The sequence below is a fragment of the Lutra lutra genome, chromosome 8 (genome assembly GCF_902655055.1).
Source record: "Lutra lutra chromosome 8, mLutLut1.2, whole genome shotgun sequence".
Classification (NCBI taxonomy): Eukaryota; Metazoa; Chordata; class Mammalia; order Carnivora; family Mustelidae; genus Lutra; species Lutra lutra.
The window spans coordinates 29,843,330-29,869,036 of NC_062285.1; the positions used below are offsets into that span (position 1 = coordinate 29,843,330).

The window sequence follows — 25,707 nt, forward strand, 5'->3', positions numbered from 1 at the left end:
TCCTATCAAAACACCAATAGCATTTTTCAGAGCTAGAACAAACAATCCTAAATTTGTATGGAACCACAAAAGACTCCAAATAGCCAAAGCTACCTTGAAAAAGAAAAGGAAAGCTGGAGACCTCACAATTCCTGACTTGAAGTTATATTACAAAGCAGTAGTGATCAAGACAGTATGCTACTGGTACAAGAATAGACATATAGATCAATGGAACAGAATAGAAAACCCAGAAATGAACCCACAACTATGTGGTCAATTAATCTTCAACAAAGCAGGAAAAAATATCCAATGGAAAAAATACAGTCTTCCCAACAAATGTGTTGGGAAAACTGGCCAGCCACAAGCAGAAGAATGAAACTGGACTACTTTGTTACACTATACACAAAAATAAACTCAAAATCAAACATTTAGCTTCTTAACTAGATGATATTTTCATTACATGAAAATAGTTTATATCACCATTTTTAAGTCTTTATTGTTTTTGCAATGTTTTATAGTTTTTAGATAAAAGTTCTTATAAGGTTTTTTCTTTTAGGAAGCTCATCTTTTTGGATACTAGTGAAAATAAATTTGAAAAAATTTTTTTTCTAAGATGGAAGGCTTAGTATAAAGGTACTATAGTTAAGACAGGATAAAGTTAGACAAGGAGGTCAACTGAACAGCATTAAAGCCCCAAATCAGACCTACGCATTTAGGTACATGATATATGACAGAGATGGCATCACAGGTAAGTTGAGAAAACATGGAATTTTCAATAAGTGGTACTGTGATAATTGATACTTACATGGGAAAAATAGAATTGGAGCACTACTTCATGATATTCAAAAATTAACTTTATGTCATTAAATACCTACATATGAAAGGCAAAAGTAGAAGTATTTTCTTGGATGATTTAAGAGAATATCCTCATTACTATGTGGTTAGAAAATGATTTTTAAAACCACACATAAATTTACCAGTCATAAGGGGTATGTTTGATAAAGTTGACTATGTTAAAATTAAAAATTTCTATTTGTCAATATACACTATCAGGAAAATCTGAACTAAATCAGAGTGGAAAAAGAGATTTTGAATACTGAAAACTGTCAAATTATTAGTATACAGAAAATACAAAGAACTACTTTAAATCCAGAAAAAAGGACAATTATTTCAATAAAAGCAGGCAAAATAAATAGAAATTTAACCAAAGAAGGAATCCAAATAGCCAGTAAGACTGAATGATCAAGGAATTGCAAATTAACCACAATGGAAAACTGTTTCATACCTCTCAGACTGTCAAAAATTAAAAAGTGTGACAATATTAAGTGTTAACAAGGGTATATACTAACAGGAACTCCTCATATATACACCAAGGGAGGGCACAATCACTTTAAAAAAAAAAATTATTTATTTATTTTTGAGGGGGTGGAGAGACGGGGTAGAGAGAGAGTGCTGAGAGGGGACCCCGATGTGGGACTCAGTCCCAGCATCCTGAGATCATGACCTGAGCCAAAGGCAGACGCTTAACTGACTGAGCCACCCAGGTGCTTGGCACAATCACTTTGAAAAATAGCTTTTCTTTATATAAGTTATGGATGTGCATATCCTTGAACTCCTTTTCACAGCTTTTTTCATATATGATTGGCATATATAAGTTTAAGGTGGCCAAAATTATTTGATCTGTATATGTTGCAAAATGCCTACTACAATAAGGGAAGTTTATTCATCTTGTATCTCAAGTAATTACCATTTTGTTATTGGTGGTGTTATGGTAAGGACATTAAAGCTCTACTCTTACAGGAGCTTTCAAGTATACAATACAGTACTACTAACCATAGTCACCATGTTGTACATTTGATTCCAAGAACTTATATTATAATTGAAAACGTGTACCCTTTGACCAACATCTCCCCATTTCCCCCATGCCACAGCTCTGGGAAATCCTCATTCTACTCTCTGTTTCTTTTTCAATATTGTTAGATTCCACATGTGACATCACATAGTATTTGTTTTTCTCTTTCTGACTTAGTTCACTGTGTCATCTGTGTTGTCACAAATAGGATTTCTTTTCTATGGCTGAATAATACTCCATTGTGTGTGTATGAGTATGTATATGTATATACATATACATTTATATATATGTGTGTGTATATCAATCATATTTTCATCATTTTTTAGATTGTTTCTATGTCTTGGCTGTTGTATTGTAAATAATGTTGCAGTGGATGTGGGAGAGCAGCTATCTCCTTGAGACAGTGACTTCATTTTCTTTGGATATATACCCAGAAGTGGGATTGCTGGATCATACAGTAGTCCTATTTTTAATTTTTTGAGGAAACTCCACACTGTTTTCCACAGTGGCAGTGCCACTTTACATTCCCAGCAATAGTGCACCAGGGTTTCTTTTTCTCCACACCTCATCAACAAATGTTACCTCTTGTCTTTTAGATAATAGCCATTCTAACAGGTATGAGATGGTATCTTGTTGTTTTGATTTACATTTCCCTGATAGTTATTGTTGTCGAGCACATTTTCATGTATCTGTTGGTTGTTTGTATGCCTTCTTCGGAAAAATGTCTATTCAGGTCCTCTGTCCATTTTTAATTGGTTTTAAAAAATTTATATTTGGATATTAATTTATCAGATACATGGTTTGCAAGTATTTTCCCCATTCCATAGCATGCCTTTTTATTGTGTTGATGTTGTCATTTGTTGTGCAGAAACTTTTTAGTTTGATGTAGTCCCACTTTTTTTTGTTGTTTATTTCATTGTGTTTTCCTTGTGTTCTTCAGCATCAAAACTTCTATTTTTAAATGATTTCTCTTTGTTTACCTTCTCATTTTCTCTTGTATTATTTTCCCTATGTCATGAAATTATTTATCTGTGTTTTCTTATAGGTCTCTGAGCATCATCAGAAAAATTATATTGAATTCTTTGTTGGGCAAGTCCTGTGTTTTTATTTCTTTGGAGCCAGTTACTGTAGATTTGTTGTATTCCTTTAGTGGAGTCATGTTTCCCTGATTCTCTGTGATCTCTGTATCATTACATAGTTGTCTGCACACTTAAGAAGCAGTTGTCTCTTTTAGGCTTTATAGACTGATTTCAGTAAGGAAAGATCTTCAGCTGCAGGTGTGGGGATGATGGAGTATGTAATGACCCTATGCTCTGGTGTCAAGTATGGGGGCGGCATGTGGCAGAACTAGTCGGGAGGTATTGTGAGTTGTTGGCTCAGGCTGTTGCAATCCACAACATCAACAACTGCATGGTCCTTGGCAAACATTATAGATGTCTACAGAGATGTCAGAGGCTGTTGTGGTCTTCAGCATTGTTTCCAGGTCCAACCATAAGGGACCAGGGCAGACAGTGGTATGGCCAGTGCTGGTGTACGCACTCTTGGCTGAAGGCCAGCAGCAGGTGTGTGTGTGTGTGTGTGTGTGTGTGTGTGTGTGTGTGTGTATGTGTGTGTGTGGCAGCGGCCAACTGCAAACACATACATAGTGGTGGGGCCCAGGGAAGACAGCAAGGCTGAGGACAATTGTGGGCACACAGACAGCTTGGGGAACCTGGCTGTCTGTGTGCGCCATTGTTGTTTCTGGGTTTTGCTACAGGCACACAGCTGTGGAAGCTGATAATGTGCCAGGGGTGTGCAGGTGTACAGTTGGAGGGGCTAGCTACAAGTGAGCACAGTGGTGCTGGACAGTGACAGAAGACAGGGGCCTGCTTTGGGCCTGGAAACAGCTGTGGGGATCTGACTGCTGGAAGCATTCTTCTGTGACAGCCCAGTATCCCTCTGGGCATGCACATGGCAGTAGAAGCTAGTGATGTGTTGAGAGGTAAGCATGCAGGTGTACAACTGGAGGGGTTAGCCCTGAGTGAGCACATGGCAGTGAGTGTTAGCTATGGGGATCTAGGCTGGTGTTTGCACTTGCACAGCCAGAGTCTTGGGCTGGCTTCTGGTGTGGGTCTTGGCCTCCAGTGGTGGTGCAGTGAGTGTGTGTGTGTAGTGGGGATTGGTAAGGGACTCAGGCAACTGGCATCAGCCAATGCAGATACTTGTGGGACAAAACCCAGTGAAATTTGCAGAGTGTTCTCAGTGGCTGTGCTGGCCATTGGTTTCTTCAGTGACAGAAGCTGCCGAGGTCTTCTGTGGAGCAGGTCACAGGAAACCATAGAGACTCAGACTCTGTGGCTGATATTGGTAGCACCTGTATTTCTTCCTCGTTTCTAGCTATATTTATAGGTGTCAGCTTTACCTATCTCTACCTATTTATATGTGTCATAATTTACCTGTATGTGCCTGCTTCCCCCCACCACGCCTGCCTCTCTGCGTACTTGTGGTCTCTGTCAAATAAATAAATAAAATCATTAAAAGTAAATAAATAAATAAAATTGTGACAGAGATAACAGTGGATGTTCTTTGTAATCCTTTACCAAATCCAAGGCATAATTTTAAATCATGCTCTATGGTATGTTCAAATTAATCCTAAAGTGATATGTTGTAATATTTTATTTATTTATTTGTAGACTAATTATTTGAGAAAGAGTGTGATCTTAGGGGGGAGAGGCAGAGGGAGAGGGAGAAACAGACTTCCCTCTGAGTGGGGGCCCTGATGCAGGGCTCCATCCCAGGATCCCAAGATCATGATCTGAGCCGAAGGCAGACACTTAACTAAGCCACCCAGGAGCCTCATATTTTATGCATTTTAAATATTCTCTCTTCCCTATAAAAAGTTCTAAATTTGATTTATCTAAAGCTGACTTTTAATATACATTTGAATGTTTAAGGAGTATTGACCCTCCTAAAGCAAAGCTTCTGGTTTTCTTGGTTTCTTTATATACTTATTTTATTTTATTTTTAAAAAGATTTTATTAATTTGAGAGAGGGAGAGAGAGCATGAATGAGGGGAGAGGGCAGAGGGAGAGAGAGAAAATCTCAAGTAGACTCCCCTCTGCCCAGGGAGCTCAACTCAGGGCTTGATCTCATGACCCATGAGATCATGTATACTTTTCTTATTTGGTTCCCTTGATATATGTTGCCCTTTTGTACTTTTCCTGTCTTTACTTATGATTTTGCCTGTTTCTTTCTAATAAAGTCTTCATTCTTTAAGTCCAACTGATTTCTGTCCTCTTCCTTTCTCTTCTCAGCACCTAAACATTTATTATATTTCTCTGTACCACTATTTTGACATGTGGAATAGAAAAAAATATAGTTGATATATAGGAACTTTTGACTGCTTCCATGTTATTTAACATTATCTTTGTCCATTTCATGTTTGGTTTATCTAGCAGCAAACTTAGTGAAGTTTGTTTTCTCTTAAATACTTTCTATGTCATAAGATTGAAGAATCTTGTGTTATTGCCCTGAGAGTTCATTGATTACTGTGGATTCTCATTATGTTGGTTTCCTTTCCTTTTTTTTAAAATAAAGATTTTATTTATTTATTTGCCAAGAAAGAGTGAGAGTACAAGCAAGGGGAGTGACAGGCAGAGGGAGAAGTAGTCTCCCCCCTGAGAAAGGAGTCCAATTCGGGACTCTGAGATCATGACCTGAGCTGAACGCAGATTCTTAACGGACAGAGCCACCCAGACATCCCTATAATGGTTTCCTTTTAAGTAGTATTTTAGTTAACCTTTTGTGTTATCTGATTCAGGTGGAAAACTTATTGGGATTGTTAGCATCTTCCCATAGACTTTATTGACTTAGAGGCAGCAACTTTTCTTTTAGCATCTTAGAGTCCTCTTTTATGTAATGTTATGAGGAGGTCACACACACTGACCTCAATCCCCTCAATCCAGTTTTGTCACTTACTAGATGTATAGTTTTGATCAAATTATAGAACCTCTCTGAGACTCTATTTATTTGAAAATGGTGACAAGATCTTCTTTTTGAGTTATTTTGAGGATTAAGAGAATTGTAAAGTAGCATAGTGACATAATGGGAATTTAGTAAAATGGTAACTTTCATAAGCATTTGTTCCTTGAGTACTGTCTCCTTGTTATGTTCATCTATTTATCACACGTATCGCAGTGAGTTATATCAGCATAGAGGTATAACTTTAGCCATTTGTAATACCTTTAAATTTTTTCATTTTTTTCATGATAGAAACTACATTTTCACTGATGAGTCGATTGAATGTCATGTTGAAAATATTTGAAAAACAGTCAAATATGTTGGAGAGGTAAGCTTTTAAAATAACTCCTTTTCCTAATTATGAAAATGAGTAGATATTCATTTTAGAAAAATTAGAGGCATAAATAAGAGCACTGTTAAAAAAATTTAGTGTTCTTATGTCAATTTTTGTGATATGTATAATTTTAAAATTATAATGAGGCAGAATATGAAATTGCATAGCCACAATGGAAAAGAGTATTTAAGTTTCTCAAAAAATTAAAAATGTGGGACGCCTGGGTGGCTCAGTGGGTTAAGCCGCTGCCTTCCGCTCAGGTCATGATCCCAGGGTCCTGGGATCGAGTCCCGCATCGGGCTCCTTGCTCAGCGGGGAGCCTGCCTCTCTCTCCGCCTCTGCCTGCCTCTCTGCCTGCTTATGTGCTTTCTCTCTCTTTCTTTCTCACAAATAAAAAAATAAAATCTTTAAAAAAAATTAAAAATGTTATTACCATATGATCCAGTAATTTCATTTCTGATTAGAAACCCTGCAAAACTGAAATCAGGATCTCAAAGATATTTATACAACCATGTTCACTGTAACCCTATTTACAGTAGCAAAGGGTGAAAGCAACCCAAGTGTCTGAAAACAGATAAATAGATAAAGAAAATGTGATATATACATACAATGGAATATTATTTAGTCTTAAAAAGGAAGGAAATTCTGTCATATGGTACAACATGAAGGAACCTTGAGGCTATTATGCTAGGTAAAATAAGCCAGTCACAAGAAGACAAAGTTATTTTGTTATAAGATTTCACTTATGTTAGGTACCTAGAATAGTCACTGTGGATGACTTTCAGGTGACTAAGGTTAAATTAGTTATAAAACTTGTATGTTGACAAAACATGTTTTGGAGAATGAAATCACAAACTTTTATTTTGACACTTACGATTCATTTATATTTGCTAATTGAAGCTTATTTTACCCTTGCTCCTGGATAAAAACTAGAGTAAACCATGACTTTTTTGATCACTCTCAGATAACAATTCAATTTAACTTAGAAGCACTGTCCTAATTGAAAATTAAAATTCCCTGTCAAATATTACAGTTAATATTTTAATTTTTATTCTAAGTTAAGACTTCTCCCCTTTTTCCTCCCACCCAGTTTACCAGCTGGAACCTGCTAGGGGTTATGTATGATTGGTTTTTCTCTTTCATTACCTCCTTTCTAACTAACTAGTTGTATTTTCTGTTCTCCACTTGTTTGGGAAGAGAAGGAATAAAGGTAAGTTATACAGGAAAAGTCTTACTTGACTGTCACTGGCTTCCTTCTCCATAACTACACCAGATTTCCAAGTATTCTACTTAAAATGTCTCTCACTAGGCTTGAGATCAGGGCAAGGATATCCTCCTCTCCCTTAAGGGTCTGTATATGGCTCAAGGCACCTGGTAGCTCTCTGCAGAGAAATTCTCTTTCTCAGTCTTCTTTCCTGATCCTTTTATATTGTCCATATCAGTGAAAGGTTTTAGTGCTCTTTCTTGGTTGCGTTCTTTTTTTTAAGTGCCTCACCCATTACTTTGGCATGTGATACTGGGAACTTAGAGCCTTCTCCATTGATGCCTCCTTATACAACTTGTTACAATTACATCCTTAAAAATTCTGTTAAAGATAGGGTGTGGCAAATGTCTTAGTATAGTTCTAAGCCTTAATGACTTCAGAAGTAGGAAAGAGGGAAGATGGCCAAAAATTAGGGCCACCAGTGTTTTATCTGGTACCTTGAATTAGCTAGATAACTATCAAATCATTCTGAACACATGTGAATTCAACATGAGATGTAAGAAAATAATTGCTGTGATTCTACAAATAGAAAAGTGATTACTTTTTGCAAGGTAGGAGGTGTGGAGATGTGAATCTGAGGAGATATATTAGAAGATAAATCATGGGGAGAAGGAACCTCTGTCACTGGGTTACCGGAAAGTGATATATCAGTGAAGCACAAAACTGGAATTTTTAGAAGTCTGCTTCTGTGAGGAATGACCCTGCCTGAAAGGTGGTCAGATGGTAAAGCTGGGTGGGATCCTAGGTGGTACAATGTGGTCTCTGGATCCCCAGCATCACAGAAAGAAAGGGGGAGCTTAAATGTGGCAGAGTTCCCTAACATTGGAGCAGGGAAGCTGGCTAATGAGCTGCTGAGTGACTTCTCAACTAGGAGTTGCCATAAACTGCAAACCACAGCACAGTCAGTGACTGCTGTCAGAGCAGGGGCCCAACAAGTGACAACCACTGTGAAATCCAGCTCCTTCCCCTGAGAGAAGCAGTGGGAGTGCATGCACGATTGGGCAAATGCTCCTTGAGCAGGTTCCAGTGAACAGCTCTGGGAGGATTGGTGTGGGTGTGCACCACAGGAGTCTGGGGAGTTTGGCCTACAGGAAAGGGATTGACTGCCTTTCCCTGAGGGTACACTGAAGAGTGGGGGCCAGGATCTTTCAGCTCCAGGACTGGAGATTGGGGTGCTGCCATTTTTTACTTTTTTTCCATTCTCTAAAATGGTAGAAAAAGCCTTCAGGGAACAAAAACCACATAGAACAACCCAAAGCAGCTTATACTGAGCCTGGCACCCTGGCAAGGGGTGGTTCAGCTCCACTCAGGCAAAGACACCTGAGAATCAGTAAATCAGGCCCATTCCACAGAAGACCAGAAGGATCCTCAGGCAAATACCAAGTTTATAGATCACTCAGAACTGAAAAATTCCTGACTAAGGGCAATAGTATATAGAATTGTAGGCTTTTTTACATGAGTCTTTAGTCTTTCAGTTTAAAATTTTCTTTTTCTTTTCCTTTTCAACTAGTTTCTTATTTTATCAACTTTTTGTTTTTAAGTTTTTTTTTTTTTTTAATTTTCATTTTTACATTTACATTTTATAGATATATCCTTCATTTTTGGCTTCTGTTCACTGTATCCAATTTTATTTTTGTACATATACAAATTTTACTTTCTTTACAATTTTGTGATTTAGTGTCCTGTAACAGACCAAAATATACCCAGGATCAAGTGGATCACCCTGTTTTGTCCACCTGTGAGATTATAGTCTCTCTTTCCCCCGACTTTTTTTTTTTCTTTTTGGTTTCTGACCTCTTGGATTTGTCTAGTGTGTACTTCTCTTGGGTCATGCTTGATATTTTTGATTTTGTTCTCTCATTCATCTATTCTACTCTTGGCAAAATGACTAAAATGAGGAATTCACAACAAAAGAAAGAACCAGAGGTAATACTCTGCTACAGATCTAACTGATATGGGTGTAAGTAAAATGTTGGGGCCGGAATTCAGGATAACGATTATAAAATTACTAGCTGTGCTTGAAAAAAGCATAGAAGACATTAAAGAATCTCTTAGTGCAGAAATAAAACCTAACCGGGCTAAAATTAAAATGATTTAACTGATATGCAGTCTAAAATGGATGCTCTAACAGTAGTGTAAATGAGGCAGAACAGAGAGTCAGTGACATGGAAGACAAGTTGATGGAAAGGAAGGAAGCTGAAGAAAAGAGAGAAACACAACTAATAGACCATGAAAGGAGGTTTTGAGAAATCAGTGATACTATAAAGCAAAATAATACTAGAATTATCAGAGTCCCAGAGGAAGAAGAAAGAGAGGGATAGAAAGTATATTTGAACAAATCATAGCTGAGAACTTAACCTAATTTGGGGAAGGAAACAGGTATTCAGGTCCAGAAGGTAGAGAGAACTCTGCCTCAAAATCAATAAAAAGATAGATACCCCTATGTATATATTGAAGCTTGCAAACTTCAGAGATAAAGAGAAAATCCTAAAAGCAGCTTGAGACAAGAGCTCCTTAGCCTACAGAGTAGGAACATTAGGTTGGCAGCATACCTATCAACAGAGACCTGGCAGGCCAGAAGGGGCTGACATGATATATTCAGGGTACTAAATGAGAAAAACATACAGCCAAGGATACTTTATCCAGAAAGTGTGTCATTCAGAATGGAAAGAGAGATAAAGAGCTTCCAGGACAAACAGAAACTAAAGCAATTTGTGATCATTAAATCAGGGCCCTGTAAGTGAAGAGAGAGCACCTGAGAGTAACAGTTAACAGAAAGAAAGATAATCTATAGAAATAGGTACTTTACATGTAATACAATAGCACTAAATTTATATCTTTCAGTAGTTACTCTGAATGTAAATAGGATAAATGCTTCAATCACAAGACATAGGGTGTAAGATTTGATAAAAAAGCAAGACCTATCCATATAATGTTTATAATGGACTCACTTTAGACTTAGACACCTCCAGATTGAAAGTGGGGAGGCTGAAAAATCATTTATCAGGCTAATGGACATCAAAAGGAAGCTGGGTGGCAATCCTTATATCAGACAAATTAGATTATAAACCAAAGACGTAATAAAGGTTGACACTATGATATAGTGTCATAATTAAAGGCTCTATCCTACAAGAACTAATAATTATAAATATTTATGCTCTTTAACTTGGGAGCAGCCAATTATACAAATCAATAATAAAATTAAACACATTGATAATACAATAATACTAGAGGACTTCACTGCTCACAGCAATGGACAAATCATCTAAGCAGAAGATCAACAAGGAAACAAGGGCTTTGAATGACACCCTGGACCAGATGGACTTCACAGAGCATATACAGAGCATTCCATCCTAAAGCAACAGAATACACATTCTTCTTGAGTGCACATGGAACATTCTCCAGTATAGATCACATACTGGATCACAAATCAGGTCTCAGCTGGTACCAAAAGATTGAGATTTTTCCCGGTGTATTTTCAGACCACAGTGCTTTGAAACTTGAACTTAATCACAAGAGGAAATTTGCAAGGAATGCAAACATTTGGAGGCTAAAGAGCATCCTACTAATGAATGAATGGGTCAACCAGGAGATTAAAGAAGGATTAAAATTCATGGAAAGAAATGAAAATGAAAACACAGCTGTTTAAAACTGTTGGGATACAGCCAAAGTAGTCCTCTAAGAGGGAAGTACTACATAGCAATACAAGCCTTTCTCAAAAAATAGGAAAACACCTAAGTATGCAAGCTAAACTTAAAGGAGCTGAAGAAAGAACAGCAAATAAAGCTTAAATCAAGCAGAGAGAAATAATAAAAATTAGAACAGAAGTCACTGAAATAGAAACCAAAAGAACAGAACAAATTAATGAAACTAGAAGCTGGTTCTTTGAAAGAATTAATAAGATTGATAAACCCCTAGCTATACTTGCCAAAAAGAAAAGAGAAAGGACCCAAATTAATAAAATCATGAATGAAAGAGGAAAGATAATGATCAACACCAAAACTGAAACAGGAGGAAACAGAAAACCTGAACAGATCCATAATCAGCAAAGAAATTGAAGTAGTAATAAAAAACCTCCCAACAAAACAAGAGTCCAGAACTGGATGGCTTTCCAGGGGAATTCTACCAAATATTTAAAGAATACATACCTATTCTTCTGAAACTGTTTCAAGAAATAGAAATGGAGGGAAAACTTCTAAACTCATTTTATGAGGCCAGCATTACCTTAATCCCAAAACCAAAGACCCCACCAAAAAGGAGAATTATAGACCAATATCCCTGATGAACATGGATGTAAAAATTCTCAGTAGGATCCAACTGTACATTAAAGGATTATTCAGCACAACCAAATGGGATTTATTCCTGGGCTACAAGGGTGTTCAAAATTTACACATCAACACAATACATCACATTAATAGAAGAAAGGACAAGAACCATGTGATCCTCTAAACAGATGCAGAAAAAGCATTAGACAAAATACAGCATCTTTTCTTGAATTCTCCACAGTGTAGGGATAGAGAGAACATACCTGAACATCATAAAAGCTATCTATGAAAACTCCACAGCAAATATCATCCTCTATAGGGAAGAACTGAGAGCTTTTCCCTTGAAGTCAGGAACTTGACAGGGAATCACACTCTCACCTCTTTTGTTCAACATAGTACTAGAAGTCCTAGCCTCAGCATTCAGAAAAAAACAAAAACAAAAACAAAACCCATTCAAACTGGCGAAGTTAAACTCTCACTCTGCAGATGACATGGTTCTTTATGTGGAAAATCCAAAAGACTCCACTCCAAAGTTGCTAGAACTCACACAGCAATTCAGTAACATGGCAGGATATAAAATTAATGCAGAGAGATCAGTTGCATTTCTATACATTAACAATGAGACGGAAGAAAAAGAAATTAAGGAATCTACCCCACTTACAATTGTACCAATAACCACAAGATACCTAGGAATAAATCTAACCAAAGCGGTAATCTGTACTCTAAAAACTACAGAACACTTATGAAAGAAATTGAGGAAGGCACTAAGAGATGGAAAACATTCCATGCTCATGGATTGGAAGAACAAATTTTGTTAAAATGTCTACACTACATAGAGCAATCTACACATTCAATGTAATCCCTATCAAAATACCATCAGCATTTTTCATAGAGCTGGAAAAGCAATCCTAAAATTTGTATGGAACCAAACCAAACCAAAACAAAACCCAAAACCCCAAATAGCTAGAGGAATATCGAAAAGGAAAACCAAAGTTGTGGCATTACAATTTAATTATTTAAATTAATAATTTAATTTATTAAGACTTCAAGATATGGGGCACCTGGGTGGCTCAGTCTTTAAGTGTCTGCCTTCTGCTCAGGTCACGATCCCAGGGTTCTGGGGTCTAGTGCCGCATCGGGCGCTCTGCTCCACGGGAAGCCTGCTTCTCCCTCTCCCACTCCCCCTTTTTGTGTTCCTTCCCTCACTGTGTCTGTCTCTGTCAAATAAATAAGTAAAATCTTAAAAAAAAAAAAAAGACTTCAAGCTATATTACAAAGCTGTGATCATCAAGTCATGATGATACTGGCACAAAAACAGACACATAGATCAATGAAATGGACTTTCAACTCTATGGTCAACTAATCTTTGACAAAGCAGGAAAGAATATCCAGTGGAAAAGGACAGTTTCTTTAATAAATGGTGCTTGGAAAGATGGACAGCCACATGTAGAAGAAAGAAACTGGATCATTTTCTTATACCATACACAAAGATAAGTGGATGAAAGACCTAAATGTGAGAAAGGAATCCGTAAAATCCTAGAGGAGAACAGGCAGCAACCTCTTTGACCTTGGCTGCAGCAACTTCTTGCAAGACATGTCTCCAAAGGCAAGGGAAACTAAAGCAAAAATGGAGTGTTGGAACTTCATCAAGATAAAAACTTCTGCACAGCAAAGGAAACAGTCAACAAAACTAAAGGTTAACTTACAGAATGGGAGAAGATATTCACAAACGACATATCAGATAAAGGGCTAGTGTCCAAGATCTATAAAGAACCTATCAAATTCAACACTCATAAAACAAATAATCCAGTCAAGAAATTGGCAGAAGACATGAACAGACGACATCCAAATGCCCAACAGACACATGAAAAAATGCTGCATATCACTTGGCATCAGGGAAATACAAATCAAAACCACAACGAGATACCACCTCATACCAGTCAGAATGGCAAAAATTAACAAGACAGGAAACAACAAATACTGGTGAGGATGCAGAGAAAGGGGAACTCTCTTACACCATTGGTGTGAATGCAAACTGGTACAGCCACTCTGGAAAATGGTATGGAGGTTCCTCAAGAAGTTAAAAATAGAGGTACCCTATGACCCAGAAATTGCACTATTAGTTATTTACCCCAAAGAAACAAATGCATTGATCCAAAGGGGCACCTGTACCCCAGTGTTTATAGCAGAAATGTCCACAATAACCAAAATGTGGAAAGAGCCAAGATGTCCATTGACAGATAAATGGATAAAGTAGATGTGGTTTATATATACAATGGAATATTACTCAGCTATCAGAAAAGATGCATACCTACCATTTACATCAGCATGGATGGAACTGGAAGGTATAATGTTGAGAGAAATAAGTCAATCAGAGAAAGACAATATGGTTTCACTCATATGTGGAATGTAAGAAACTGCAGAGGATTGTAAGGGAAGAGAGGGAATACTGAATGGGAAATTATCAGAGAGGTAGAAAAACCTTGAGAGTCTCTTAAGTATGCAACCAATGGATTATTAGACACTACATCTAAAACTAATGATGTACTATATGTTGTCTGCTTGAATTTAAATAAATAACCTCAGAACTGTAATGATGGAACTGTTCAAAAAGTTCAAAATTTGATTAGCTACATTTCTTTGCAGTTATTTAAAATTTTACATAATAAAAACTTTTTTTCAGTTAAATTTTTTGTTTAGGTGATCATTTTCCATGTTCAGTTAGAGGGACTGCAACAAAATTTATTGCTTGAAATGCACAGAACTAAGTATGTTAGGAAATGGAAAGAAACTAAAGTTTTAATTTTTTGTAAGTCTGTAGCATTTATACTTTGGAAGGCACTGAAGCTTAAAACTATACTAAAATGTTTAGAACGTCTTCTCTTTATTGAACTTCTACCTTGTGACTGAGTGTGTGGGCTCAACTCAAATTTTCTGACAAAAGACAGATTTTATTATAAATATTCTGGGTATCTCACTAAACCGAACAACAGCAGTATAGCTTAATCTCAGGAACAGTTATAAACCAGAATTGAACACTCTCAAGATTTCTTCTCTTGTTTTCTTCTCTGCACTTGAGCTTCATTTTCTTCTGTTGCAGATCTCTTCTTTCTTTCTGTTCTCTTTTTTGTTTATTTATTTACTTATTTATTTTTGCCAAAGGTGGAAAGCCATGACTGCTGACTTTCCCAAGGCTTAATCTTTCAGTTTTAGTCACTTTGAAGGATAATATTTGAATTTCCCATACCTAAAAGTCCTAGGTGAGAAAATCATTCATGCAACTAGAGAGATAAGTGATAAGTGCCTATTTCTGGACTGATCAATCAACTGTAGTTAAAGACATAGAGTCAAGTGTACTTTTTCAGAAATTATTTTAATTCAGAGGGATACGGAAGGGTGGTTTCCAGAAGAAGGAGGGGGGTCTATTTCTGAGGTGCTCAGTGGTGAGCATATATAGCAGGATGAAAGCTGTATTAACACAGGATAACATATAGAAAGAGGGATTGTATTTCATTATCATGTATGAATTATACATAGCATGATAGGGCTATTGTGCTGGTTTTTTTGGAAGTTAATAGACCTATTTTTCTGGGTCTGTTCAGTGCATTGTCTAGCTGTTGGTCTGTGGGTATTGGGAAATGGACAAGCAAGCATAGACCCAGGGGACTTTGAAAATTTCTTTCTTCAATTATGGGAAAGATTGGGATTCTAAGTAAATTGGATTATAGGATGGTTTGTGAAGGCAAAATACTTCTATTAGTGAACAGAGTGCTGAGAGCTAATGTCTAGTCTTGGGGATGTCAACATTGCCCACCAATAGGATCATGTGTGGTCCTGTTGGTTTCTTAATAAGCCTATTAAGAAATCCATCATGATGTTTTCTTCGAAGAAGGCATAGGGGTCAGAAGTTAGGATAGTAGACTGTCTTGCCTTTAAAGCTGTCTTCAGCCTAGGTACATGAATCACAGGTAGTTATAGTTATGTTGAAGGCGGAAGAGTCATAACTTCCATGTGGCAAATTCAAAGTCTAAAATTTTATATACACTTTTTTTTTTTTAAGATTATTTATTTATTTATTTGACAGAGAGAGATCACAAGCAGGCAGAGAGGCAGGCAGAGAGAGAGGAGGAAGCAGGCTCCCTGCTGAGCAGAGAGCCCGATGCGGGGCTCGATCCCAGGACTCTGAGATCATGACCTGAGCCGAAGGCAGCGGCTCAACCCGCTGAGCCACCCAGGCGCCCCCAAAGTCTAAAATTTTAGTGGCTGGGTAGGATGCTGACAAGGTAAAAGTATCCATTTGGCCAAAACATAATGGAAGTTTCTTATAGATTCAAAAAAACTAAATTTAATGTTGATTTCAAACCTAAGTGTAGGAACACAAAATTGTACATGTAGGGAAGGCATTTGACTATCAAAATTAAAAACTTCTTGTTCAAAAGTGAATCAAAGTCAAATGATAAACAGTGGATTGTAAGAAAATATTTGTGCTTATGCAGTAGAATGGAATGATGATAGTAATATATAATTCCTGAAAAAAAACCTTCAAAAAATAGGAAGAGACAAAAAAAAGTGAGCAATAAATGTTTTAGGAGATGCTCAGTCTGACTTGTGATCAGGGAAATACAAAGCAAAACATTAGTGATGTTTTGTGGTTTTTTTTTGCCATCGGTTTAACAAAAAGTAAAAATTTTCTAATATCAAATCCTGATGGAGCTAATCCTGACAGAGCTGTAGGACAATGAATACTTTTGAAATGCCAGTGCAAAAGGAATTGCCCATTTTAAAGGACAGTTTAGCACAATTTGTTTAACAATAGCAACAAAAAGGTATACTTATGTAGCATACGTAAGTATGCTTTTTTCTACCTTAGAGAAAGGAATATATTCAAGGAGGCATATATAAAAAGGAATTTATCACATAACTCTGATCATAGCAAAAAAAAGAAAGAATTCCAATTTTTATGAGGAGCATGGCTCAATAATCTATGGTAAAAAGATTATATGGGAATACTATAAACAACTGTATGACAACAAATTAGATAACTTAGATGATATGGACAAATTTCTAGAAAGACACAAACTAAATTGATTCAAGAAGAACTAGAAAAGCTGGATGGAAATTTAACAAGTAAAAAGACTTGATTAGTACCTAATTTAGCTTCCACCAAGAAATGCTCAGCCTAGAGGGCTTTACTATATTCTATAAAATATTTAAAGAGGAATTAATATCATACCTTCACAAGTTTTCCAAAATGTAGAAGAGGAGTTAACACTTCTCAGTTCATTCCATGAGGCTAGTATTACTCTAATATCAAAATCAGACAAAAATATCACGAGAAAAGAAAATTATAGACTAATATGTTATGAATACAAATGCCAAAATCCAGCAAAATATTAGCAAATTGAATCTAGCTATATATAAACTTGGGTTATACACAAGCGAGTGAAATTATCCTAGGAATGCAAGGTTGGTTTGAAATGCAAATATCAATTAATGTAAACACAGTACTGATTGAATGAAGGACCAAAAAAAAAAAAAAATCACATATCAGCTTACTAAACAAAGTAAAAGCATTTGACAAAATCCTAGCATTTCATGGTAAAAATACTTCACAACCTAGGAACAGAAGGGAACTTCCTTAATCTGATAAAAGCTATCTACGAAAACTCATAGTTAACACTATGCTTAATGGTGAAAGACTTAATACATTCTAAGATCAGGAAGAAAACAGGACATTCTTACCACATCTATTCACCATTGTAGTACAGGTTCTAGCCAGGGCAACTAGAGAAGAAAAGGAATGAAAGGTGTTCATATTGGAAAGTTAGAAGTAAAACTATACCTCTTTTTGTAGTTGTAATGATCTTGTATATAGAAAATCTTAAGGGATCCACTAAAAATCTATATGAAGAAATAAGTGAATTCACATTTTGCAGCATACAAGATTTATAAATAAAAATCAATTATGTTTCTATACACTAACTGTCACAGGTTACATTGTGTCCCCCAAAGAGTTATGTTGAAGCTCTAACTCCTAGTATCTCATAATGAAGTTATTTTCAAATAGGGTCATTATAGATATAATTAATTAAGAGGAGGTCATAGTGAGATAGGATTGGCCCTTATTCCAAAATGACTGGTATCCTTATAATAATTGGAGAAGACAGTACCCAAAGAGGAAAGAGGTTATGGAGGCAGAGGTTGGATTTATGCTACTACAATCCAAAGAGTACCAGGGATTACTAGAAACTAGAAGAGGAAAACAGGGATTCTCCTTTAGAAGTTTCAGAGGAGCATGATCCTAACAACTTAATTTTAGATTTATGGTCTCTAGAACTGTAAGAGCATAAATTTTTGTTGTTTTAAGTTACCCAGATTGTGATACTTTGTAACAGCAGTCTTAGGAAACTAATATATGGTGATCAACCACAAATGAAAGAAAACAACTCCATTTAAAATAGCATTGCAGACAATAAGAAAGAATTTAACAAAAGAAGTGTAAGACTTCTTTTGCAATGAAAACTGCAAAATATTTAAAGAACTTAAGACCTAATTAAATGGATAGACATTCCATTTTCATGGACTGTTAGATTTAATAATCTTAAAATGGCAGTGCTCTGCAAATTGATCTACAGATTCAATGCAATCTATATCAAAATCTCCGCTTTCTTTTTGGTGAACTGACAAGCTGATCCTAAAATTCATGTAGAAGTGCAAGGAATCCAGAATAGCCAAAGAAATCTCAAGAACAAAGCTGGAGGACTCAAGTTTAATTAATTTCATTATTATTTTAATTATTTTTTACATTTAACTAATGTTAAAACTTAATACAAGGTTGTAGTAATCAAGACAATTAAGTACTGGCATAAGGTTAGATCTGTATACATCAGTGGGATAAAATTGAATGTCCAGAAATAAACCCTTACATTCATGGTCAATTGGTTTTTTTTTTAAACGATTATATTTATTTATTTGACAGAGATCGCAAGTAGGCAGAGAGGTAGAGAGAGCGAGAGGAGGAAGCAGGTTCCCTGCTGAGCAGAGAGCCCAACCTGGGGCTCGATCCCAGGACCCTGGGATCATGACCCGAGCTGAAGGCAGAGGCTTTAACCCACTGAGCCACCCGGGCACCACTGGTCACCCAGCCACCCAAGTCAATTGATTTTTAACAGGGAGGCCAACACAATTCAGTGGAGAAAAGAATAATTTTTTTAATTTTTATTTTTTATTCAAGTATAATTAAAATAGTCTCATATTAGTTTCAGAGGTGTACGATTCAACAATTCTATACATTACTTGGTGTATTTCTTAATCCCTTTATCTGTTTCATCATCCACCCACCCACCTTGCCTCTGGTTACCACCAATTTGTTCTCTATATTTAGGAATTTGTTTCTTGGTTTGTCTCTCTTTTTTCCTCTGTTCATTTTTTTTTCTTAAATTCCACATATGAATGAAATCTTATGATATCTTGTGTTTCTCTGGCATATTTCAGTTAGCATTGTTCCCTCTAGAGCCATGTTGTTGCAAATGGCAACATTTCATTCTTCATATGGCTGAATAATATTCCATTGAATGTGTATCTACCTACCTATATCTGTATCATCTGTATCTATACATCTTCTTTATCAATTCATCTATTGATGGGCATTTTGGTTGCTTCCATAGTTTGGCTATTGTAAATAGTGCTGCAATAAACATAGGGGTGTATCTTTCCTTTAGTGTTTTTGTATTCTTTGGTTAAATTCTCAGTAGTGTGATAACTGGATTTGTAAGGTAGTTAGTTCTATGTTTAATTTTTTGAAGAACCTCCATACTGTTTTCCACAGTGGCTGTGCCATTTGCATTCCCACCAAAAGTACACAAGGGTTTCTTTTTTTCCATCCTCCCAAGCACTTGTTATTTCTTGTGGGGTTTTTTTTTTTTTTAATTTTAGCCATTATAGGAGGTTGGAGGTGATATCTTACTGTGCTTTTGATTTGCATTTCCCCAATGATTAGTGTTATTGAGTATTTTTTCATTTGTCTATTTGCCATGTGCATGGTGTTTGGAAAAATGTTTATTCATTTCTTTTGCCCATTTAAAAATCAGACTTTGTTTTTTGCTGTTGTTGACTTCTGTAAATTCTTTATGTATTTTGGGTATTAACCTTTTATCAGATATATCATCTGTAGAAAGAATAGTCTTTTTATAACTGATACTTGGATACTTGGATTGGGATATCCATATGTGAAAGAATGAAGTTGCATCCGTTCTTTATGCCATCCACTAGGACTAACTCAAAAATTACCAGAGACCTAAATTTAAGAGCTAAAACTATAAGCCTTTTAGAAGAAACGTAGGAATAAATCTTGTGGCCTTGAGCAGGGTAATGGCTTCTTAAATAGGACACCAAAAGCACAACCAACAAAATTAAAAATAGATAAGTTGACTTTCATAAAATTAAAAACTTTTGTACTACATATGATACATCAAGAGTGTGAAAAGGTAACTCAGATTGCAAAAACTATTCATAAATCATATATTTGATAAGGGACTTGTATCCAGAATATATAAGCTCTTTTTTTTTTTTTAAGATTTTATTTATTTGACAGAGATCACAAGTGGGCAGAGAGGCAAGCAGAGAGAGAGAGAGAGAGGAGGAAGCAGGCTCCCTGCAGAGCAGAGAGCCCGATGTGGGACTCGATCCCAGGACCCTGAGATCATGACCTGAGCTGAAGGCAGAGGCTTAACTACTGAGCCACCCAGGTGCCCCAGAATATATAAACTCTTACGCCTTAATAATAAGAAGATAAATAACCCAAATTAAAAATGGGTATACAGTTTCTGAAGCAAGATATACCAATGGTCAATAAGCACATGAAATAATGTTTAACATCATTGTCATTAGGCACTTTCAAACCAACACTGCAGTGATATACTACTTCACACCCCTTAGGATGGCTATAAGGAAAAAAGACTTGATGAGTCAGTAACAATTGTTGGCAAGGATGTGGAGGAGTTGGGACCCTTGTACATTGCTGGTGGAATTGAAGTGGTCTGTCTGCTATGGAAACCAGTTTGTCAGTTCTTCAAAATGTTAAATACAAAGTCAGTATATGACTCAGAATTTCTATTCCTATGTTTATACCTGAGTGATTGAAAACATATATATGCAAAAACTTGTACATGGATATTCATAGTAGCATTATTCATAATAGCCCCAAAGTGGAAACAATTTAAGTACCCATAAACTGGTGAAAGAATAAATAAAATATATAAACCTATACAGTGGAATAATATTTGGCAGTAAAAAGGAATACAGCACTGATATATGCTACAACATGGATGAACCTTGAAAGCATTATACTAAATGTAAGAAACCAGTTTCAAAACACCATATACTATATATTTTTATTTAAATGAAATATCCAGATAGATCTCTAGAGACAGAAAGTAGATTAGTGTCTACCAGTGTTGAGGCAGTGCTGGGAAGAATGAGGAGTGACTGTTAATGGGTACAGAGTTTCTTTTTGACGTCATTAAATGTTCTAAAATTAGTTAAAATAGAGACTCAACTTGGTGAATCTATTAAAACCCATTGAGCTGTACACTTTAAATAAATGAATTTGATGGTATGTTAATTGTATCTTTAAAAAAGCTTAAAAAATTTGAATTATAATAACTCATTTGTCAAAAAAATCTATAGTTTACCCATACCTTAGAACAGTGTTCAGCAAACTGCAGCCCATGAGTCAAATCTAGCTAGACCCATTCATTTACCTATCATCTATAGCTGTTTTTGCTGAGCTGGGGTAGTTGACTGATCATCTGGCCTACAAAGTCTAAAATATTTCCTATCTGGCTCGTAATAGAAAAACTTTGCCAAATCCTGCTATGGAACAAGAAGTGGTATTTAAAAGGAGTGAAATATGTCTGTATTACTAATATAAGTAGATCTTAGACATTGTATTAAGTGAAAATAAGTTTAGGACAATGTATACATTGATGTCATTTATGTGCAAAAAGAAAACAAAACAGTCACCTGACCCACTAACAAAAATTATATAATTAAATAGGTACATGTAGCATTTTATGAATACATTTTATGAATACATCAAACAGTTCTGAAAAGATACACAAAAATCTGATAATCTCTAGAGATAGGATTGGATTTTTTGGAATGGTAGTCAAACTGTACTTTAACCTTTATTATATTACCTTATTTTTTTCAAAGAAAATATATAAGTATGTTACATAAGTAAAAATATAAATGTAAAAGGATAATACATTATAGATATTTTTGGTTTGTTTTTCAGAGCTGTGAGTGATCAAAGTTTGTTAGAGGCTGTAAGTATGGCACTCTGTTTGAAATTATACTTTGCCCTTGATAATGTTAGACTCTAGAAATTATCAGGATACATAATCTTAAAGATTCAGTACTTCCTCAGTTTATTTAAGAATTTCTATGCATATGTGAGCTGGAAAGCTTTGTCTTTTTTTTGTTTTTACTAGACTTTGTTATCACTCAAAAACACTTCATTTATGAAATATTGAACATTAATACCCCCATTGTCTTCTAAATTTCTATTCATTGTTACTTCTAGTTTGTTTGCCTCTTTGAGCCCCAATTATCATTCATAATGCAGATTAATACCAATGGTTCATTATTTTCATGAGTTAATGAAGACTTTAATAATTAAGTGTCCCAATAATTTGCCTATATTGAAATGTATGCTTTTCATTGTTACTAAAATTATAATATTTGCTTTTAGAAATACAAACAAATGGAAAATAATTTTCAAGTGTTATTAGAGGAGAAATTAGGGCTGGAAAGTGAACTACAGAAGTTAAAGAATCCTGAGGTTAGTTCAATTTTAGTGTCTGAAAATGTTAGAATACCTAAAAAACCTTATTTTGTAGGATAGAAATTAAAGATATATTTAAATGTTTTATAATACATTTTTGATATTAATAGTTAACAGCTGTGCCTTAAAAAATAAAGCTATTTTCTAAATTACCATATTAGCTATTAAAACCAAAAAGATGCTATGAAAAATGGACATAAAATTTAAATATTCCAAAAGACATTTCTAGGCCAAATAATTTATTTTTGGGGGGGGGTGGGAGGTTGGGGGAACCAGGTGGTGGGTATTAGAGAGGGCATGGATTGCATGGAGCACTGGGTGTCGTGCAAAAACAATGAATACTGTTACTGAAAAGAAATAAAAAAAATTTTTTTTTCAAAAAAATTTTTCAATAAATTAGAGTTTTAAAATATATTTTATTTCTTTTTAAGTCCTAAAAAATTTCCAGTTAACATACAATGTGATATTAGCTTCAGGTGTACAATTTCCTGATTCAACCCTTACATATAACACCCAGTGCTCTTCATAACAAGTAAACTCCTTAATCCCCATCACCGGCTTAACCCATTCCCCCACCCACCGCCTTACTGGTAACCCTCAATTTGTTCTGTACAGCTAAGAGTCTGTTTCTTGGTTTTCCTCATTCTTTTTTCCCCTATGATCATTTGTTTCCTAAATTCCACATATGAGTGAAGTCATATGGTATTTGTCTTTCTCTTATTTTTTAAAAGATTTTATTTATTTATTTGAGAGAGAGTGAGAGAGTACAAGCCAAAGGGAGCAGCAGAGGGAGAGGGAGAAGCAGGCTTCCCACTCAGCAGGGATCCCAATATGGGGCTCGATCCTAGGACCCTGGGATTATGACCTGAGCTGAAGGCATATATTTAACTGACTAAGCCACCCAGGCACCCCTCTCTGACTTATTTTGCTTAGCATAATATTCTCTGGTTCTATCCGTGTCATTGCAAATGGCAGGAATTCATTCTTTTTCATGGCTGAGTAATGCTCCTCTGTGTGTGTGTGTTCACACACCACATCTTTTTTTACCCATTCAACAGTCAATGGACATTTGGACTCTTTCCATAATTTGGCTATTGGTTGATAATCTGCGTGCACATATCCCTTGGAATTAGTATTTTTGTATTCTTTGGGTAAATACTTAATAGTGCAATTGCTGGAGAGTAGATAGTTCTAACTTTAACTTTCTAAGGAACCTCCGTACTGTTTTCCAGAGTGGCTATACCAGTTTGCATTCCTACCAACAGTGCAAGAGGGTTCCCCTTTCTTCATCTCCTGCCAACATGTGTTGATTCCTTAGTTGTTAATTTTAGCCATTCTGACACATATGAGGTGATATCTCATTGCAGTTTTGATTTGCATTTCCCTGATGATGAGTGATGTTGATCATGTTTTTATGTGTCTCTTGGCCATCTGGATATCTTCTTTGGAAAAATACCTATTTATGTCTTCTGACCATTTATTAATTGGGTATTGAGTTTTACACATTCTTTATATATTTTGGATACTAAACCTGTCATCAGATATGTCATTTGAAAATACCTCCTTTCATTCCAAAGCTCACCTTTTAGTTTTGTTGATTGTTTCCCTCTCTGTGCAGAAGCTTTTTATTTTGATGTCCCAATAGTTTATTTTTGCTTTTGTGTCTCTTGCTTCAGGAGACATATTTAGTAAGAAGTTGCTACAGCTGATGTCAAAGAGTTTATTGCCTGTGTTCTTCTGTAGTATTTTTTTTTAAAAATTTTAATGTATACAGCCACAAGCTGGAGATCTTATTCAAATACAGGCTCTGATTCCATTCTGGGATGGGACCTGAGTTTCTGCATTTTTTTTTTTTTAGGATTTCATTTTATTTATTTGACAGACAGAGATCACAAGTAGGCAGAGAGGCAGGCAGAGAGAGAGGAAGAAGCAGGCTCCCTGCTGAGCAGAGAGCCCGATGTGGGGCTTGATCCCAGGACCCTGGGATCATGACCTGAGCTGAAGGCAGAGGCTTTAATGCACTGAGCCACCCAGGTGTCCCCTCCTGTAGTATTTTGATGATTTCTTGGCATTTAGGTCTTTAGACATTTAGACATTTAGGTCTTTAATCCTAATCCTTAAGTCCTTTTGTGTATGGTGTAAGAAAGTGGTCCAGTTTCATTCTTTTGTACATTGTTGTCCAGTTTTCCTACCATCATTGGTTGAGAAGACTCTTTTTTCCATTGGATATTCTTTCCTGGTTTGTTGAAGATTAATTGAATATGTACTTATGGGTTCATTTCTGGGTTTTCTGTTTTGTTCCATTGATCTATGTGTCTGTTTTTGAGCCAGTACCATCCTGTCTTGATGATTACAGCTTTGTAATAGAGCTTGAAGTCTGGAATTGTGATGCTTCCTGACTTACTTTGCTTTTTCAAAGTAGCTTTGGATATTCAGGGTCTCTTGTACCACACAAATTTTAGGATTGTTTGTTCTAACTCTGTGAAAAATGCTATTGGAATTTTGATAGGAATTGCATTAAATGTGTAGAATGCTTTGGGTTATATAGACATTTTAACAATGTTTGTTCTTCCAGTTCATGAGCACAAAATGCCTTTCCATTTCTTTGTGTCATCTTCACATTCTTTCATCAGTGTTTTTTTTTTTTTTTTAAGATTTTATTTATTTATTTGACAGAGAAAGAGAGATCACAAGTAGGCAGAGAGTCAGGAGGAAGCAGGCCCCCAATCCACTGAGCCACCCAGGCGCCCCTTTCATCAGTGTTTTATGGTTTTCAGAATATAGCTCTTTTATTTTATTTATTTATTTTTTTTAAAAGATTTTACTTATTTATTTGACAGAGAGAGATCACAAGTAGATGGAGAGGCAGGCAGAGAGAGAGAGAGAGGGAAGCAGGCACCCCGCTGAGCAGAGAGCCCAATGCAGGACTCGATCCCAGGACCCTGAGATCATGACCTGAGCCGAAGGCAGCGGCTTAATCCACTGAGCCACACAGGCGCCCCAGAATATAGCTCTTTTAGTTCTTACTTACTAGGTTTATTCCTAGCTATCTTATGGTTTTTGGTACAATAATAAGTGGGATTGATTCCTTGATTTCTCTTCCTGCTGTTTCACTACTGACATGTAGAAATGCAACACATTTCTCTTTGTTGATTTTTATATCCTGAA

The 25,707-nt window shown here is 36.0% G+C and overlaps 1 protein-coding gene across 1 annotated transcript in view; it reads left to right on the top strand.

Moving 5' to 3' along the window:
* The window catches only part of CCDC7 (coiled-coil domain containing 7), a 404,782-nt gene that overhangs the window by 59,088 nt on the left and 319,987 nt on the right, over window positions 1-25,707 (top strand). Inside the window, exons 11-13 of the mRNA XM_047741462.1 lie at window positions 6,083-6,158; window positions 21,991-22,021; window positions 22,447-22,536. Coding sequence (XP_047597418.1) covers window positions 6,083-6,158; window positions 21,991-22,021; window positions 22,447-22,536 — 197 coding nt within the window. The remainder of the gene's footprint in view (window positions 1-6,082; window positions 6,159-21,990; window positions 22,022-22,446; window positions 22,537-25,707) is intronic.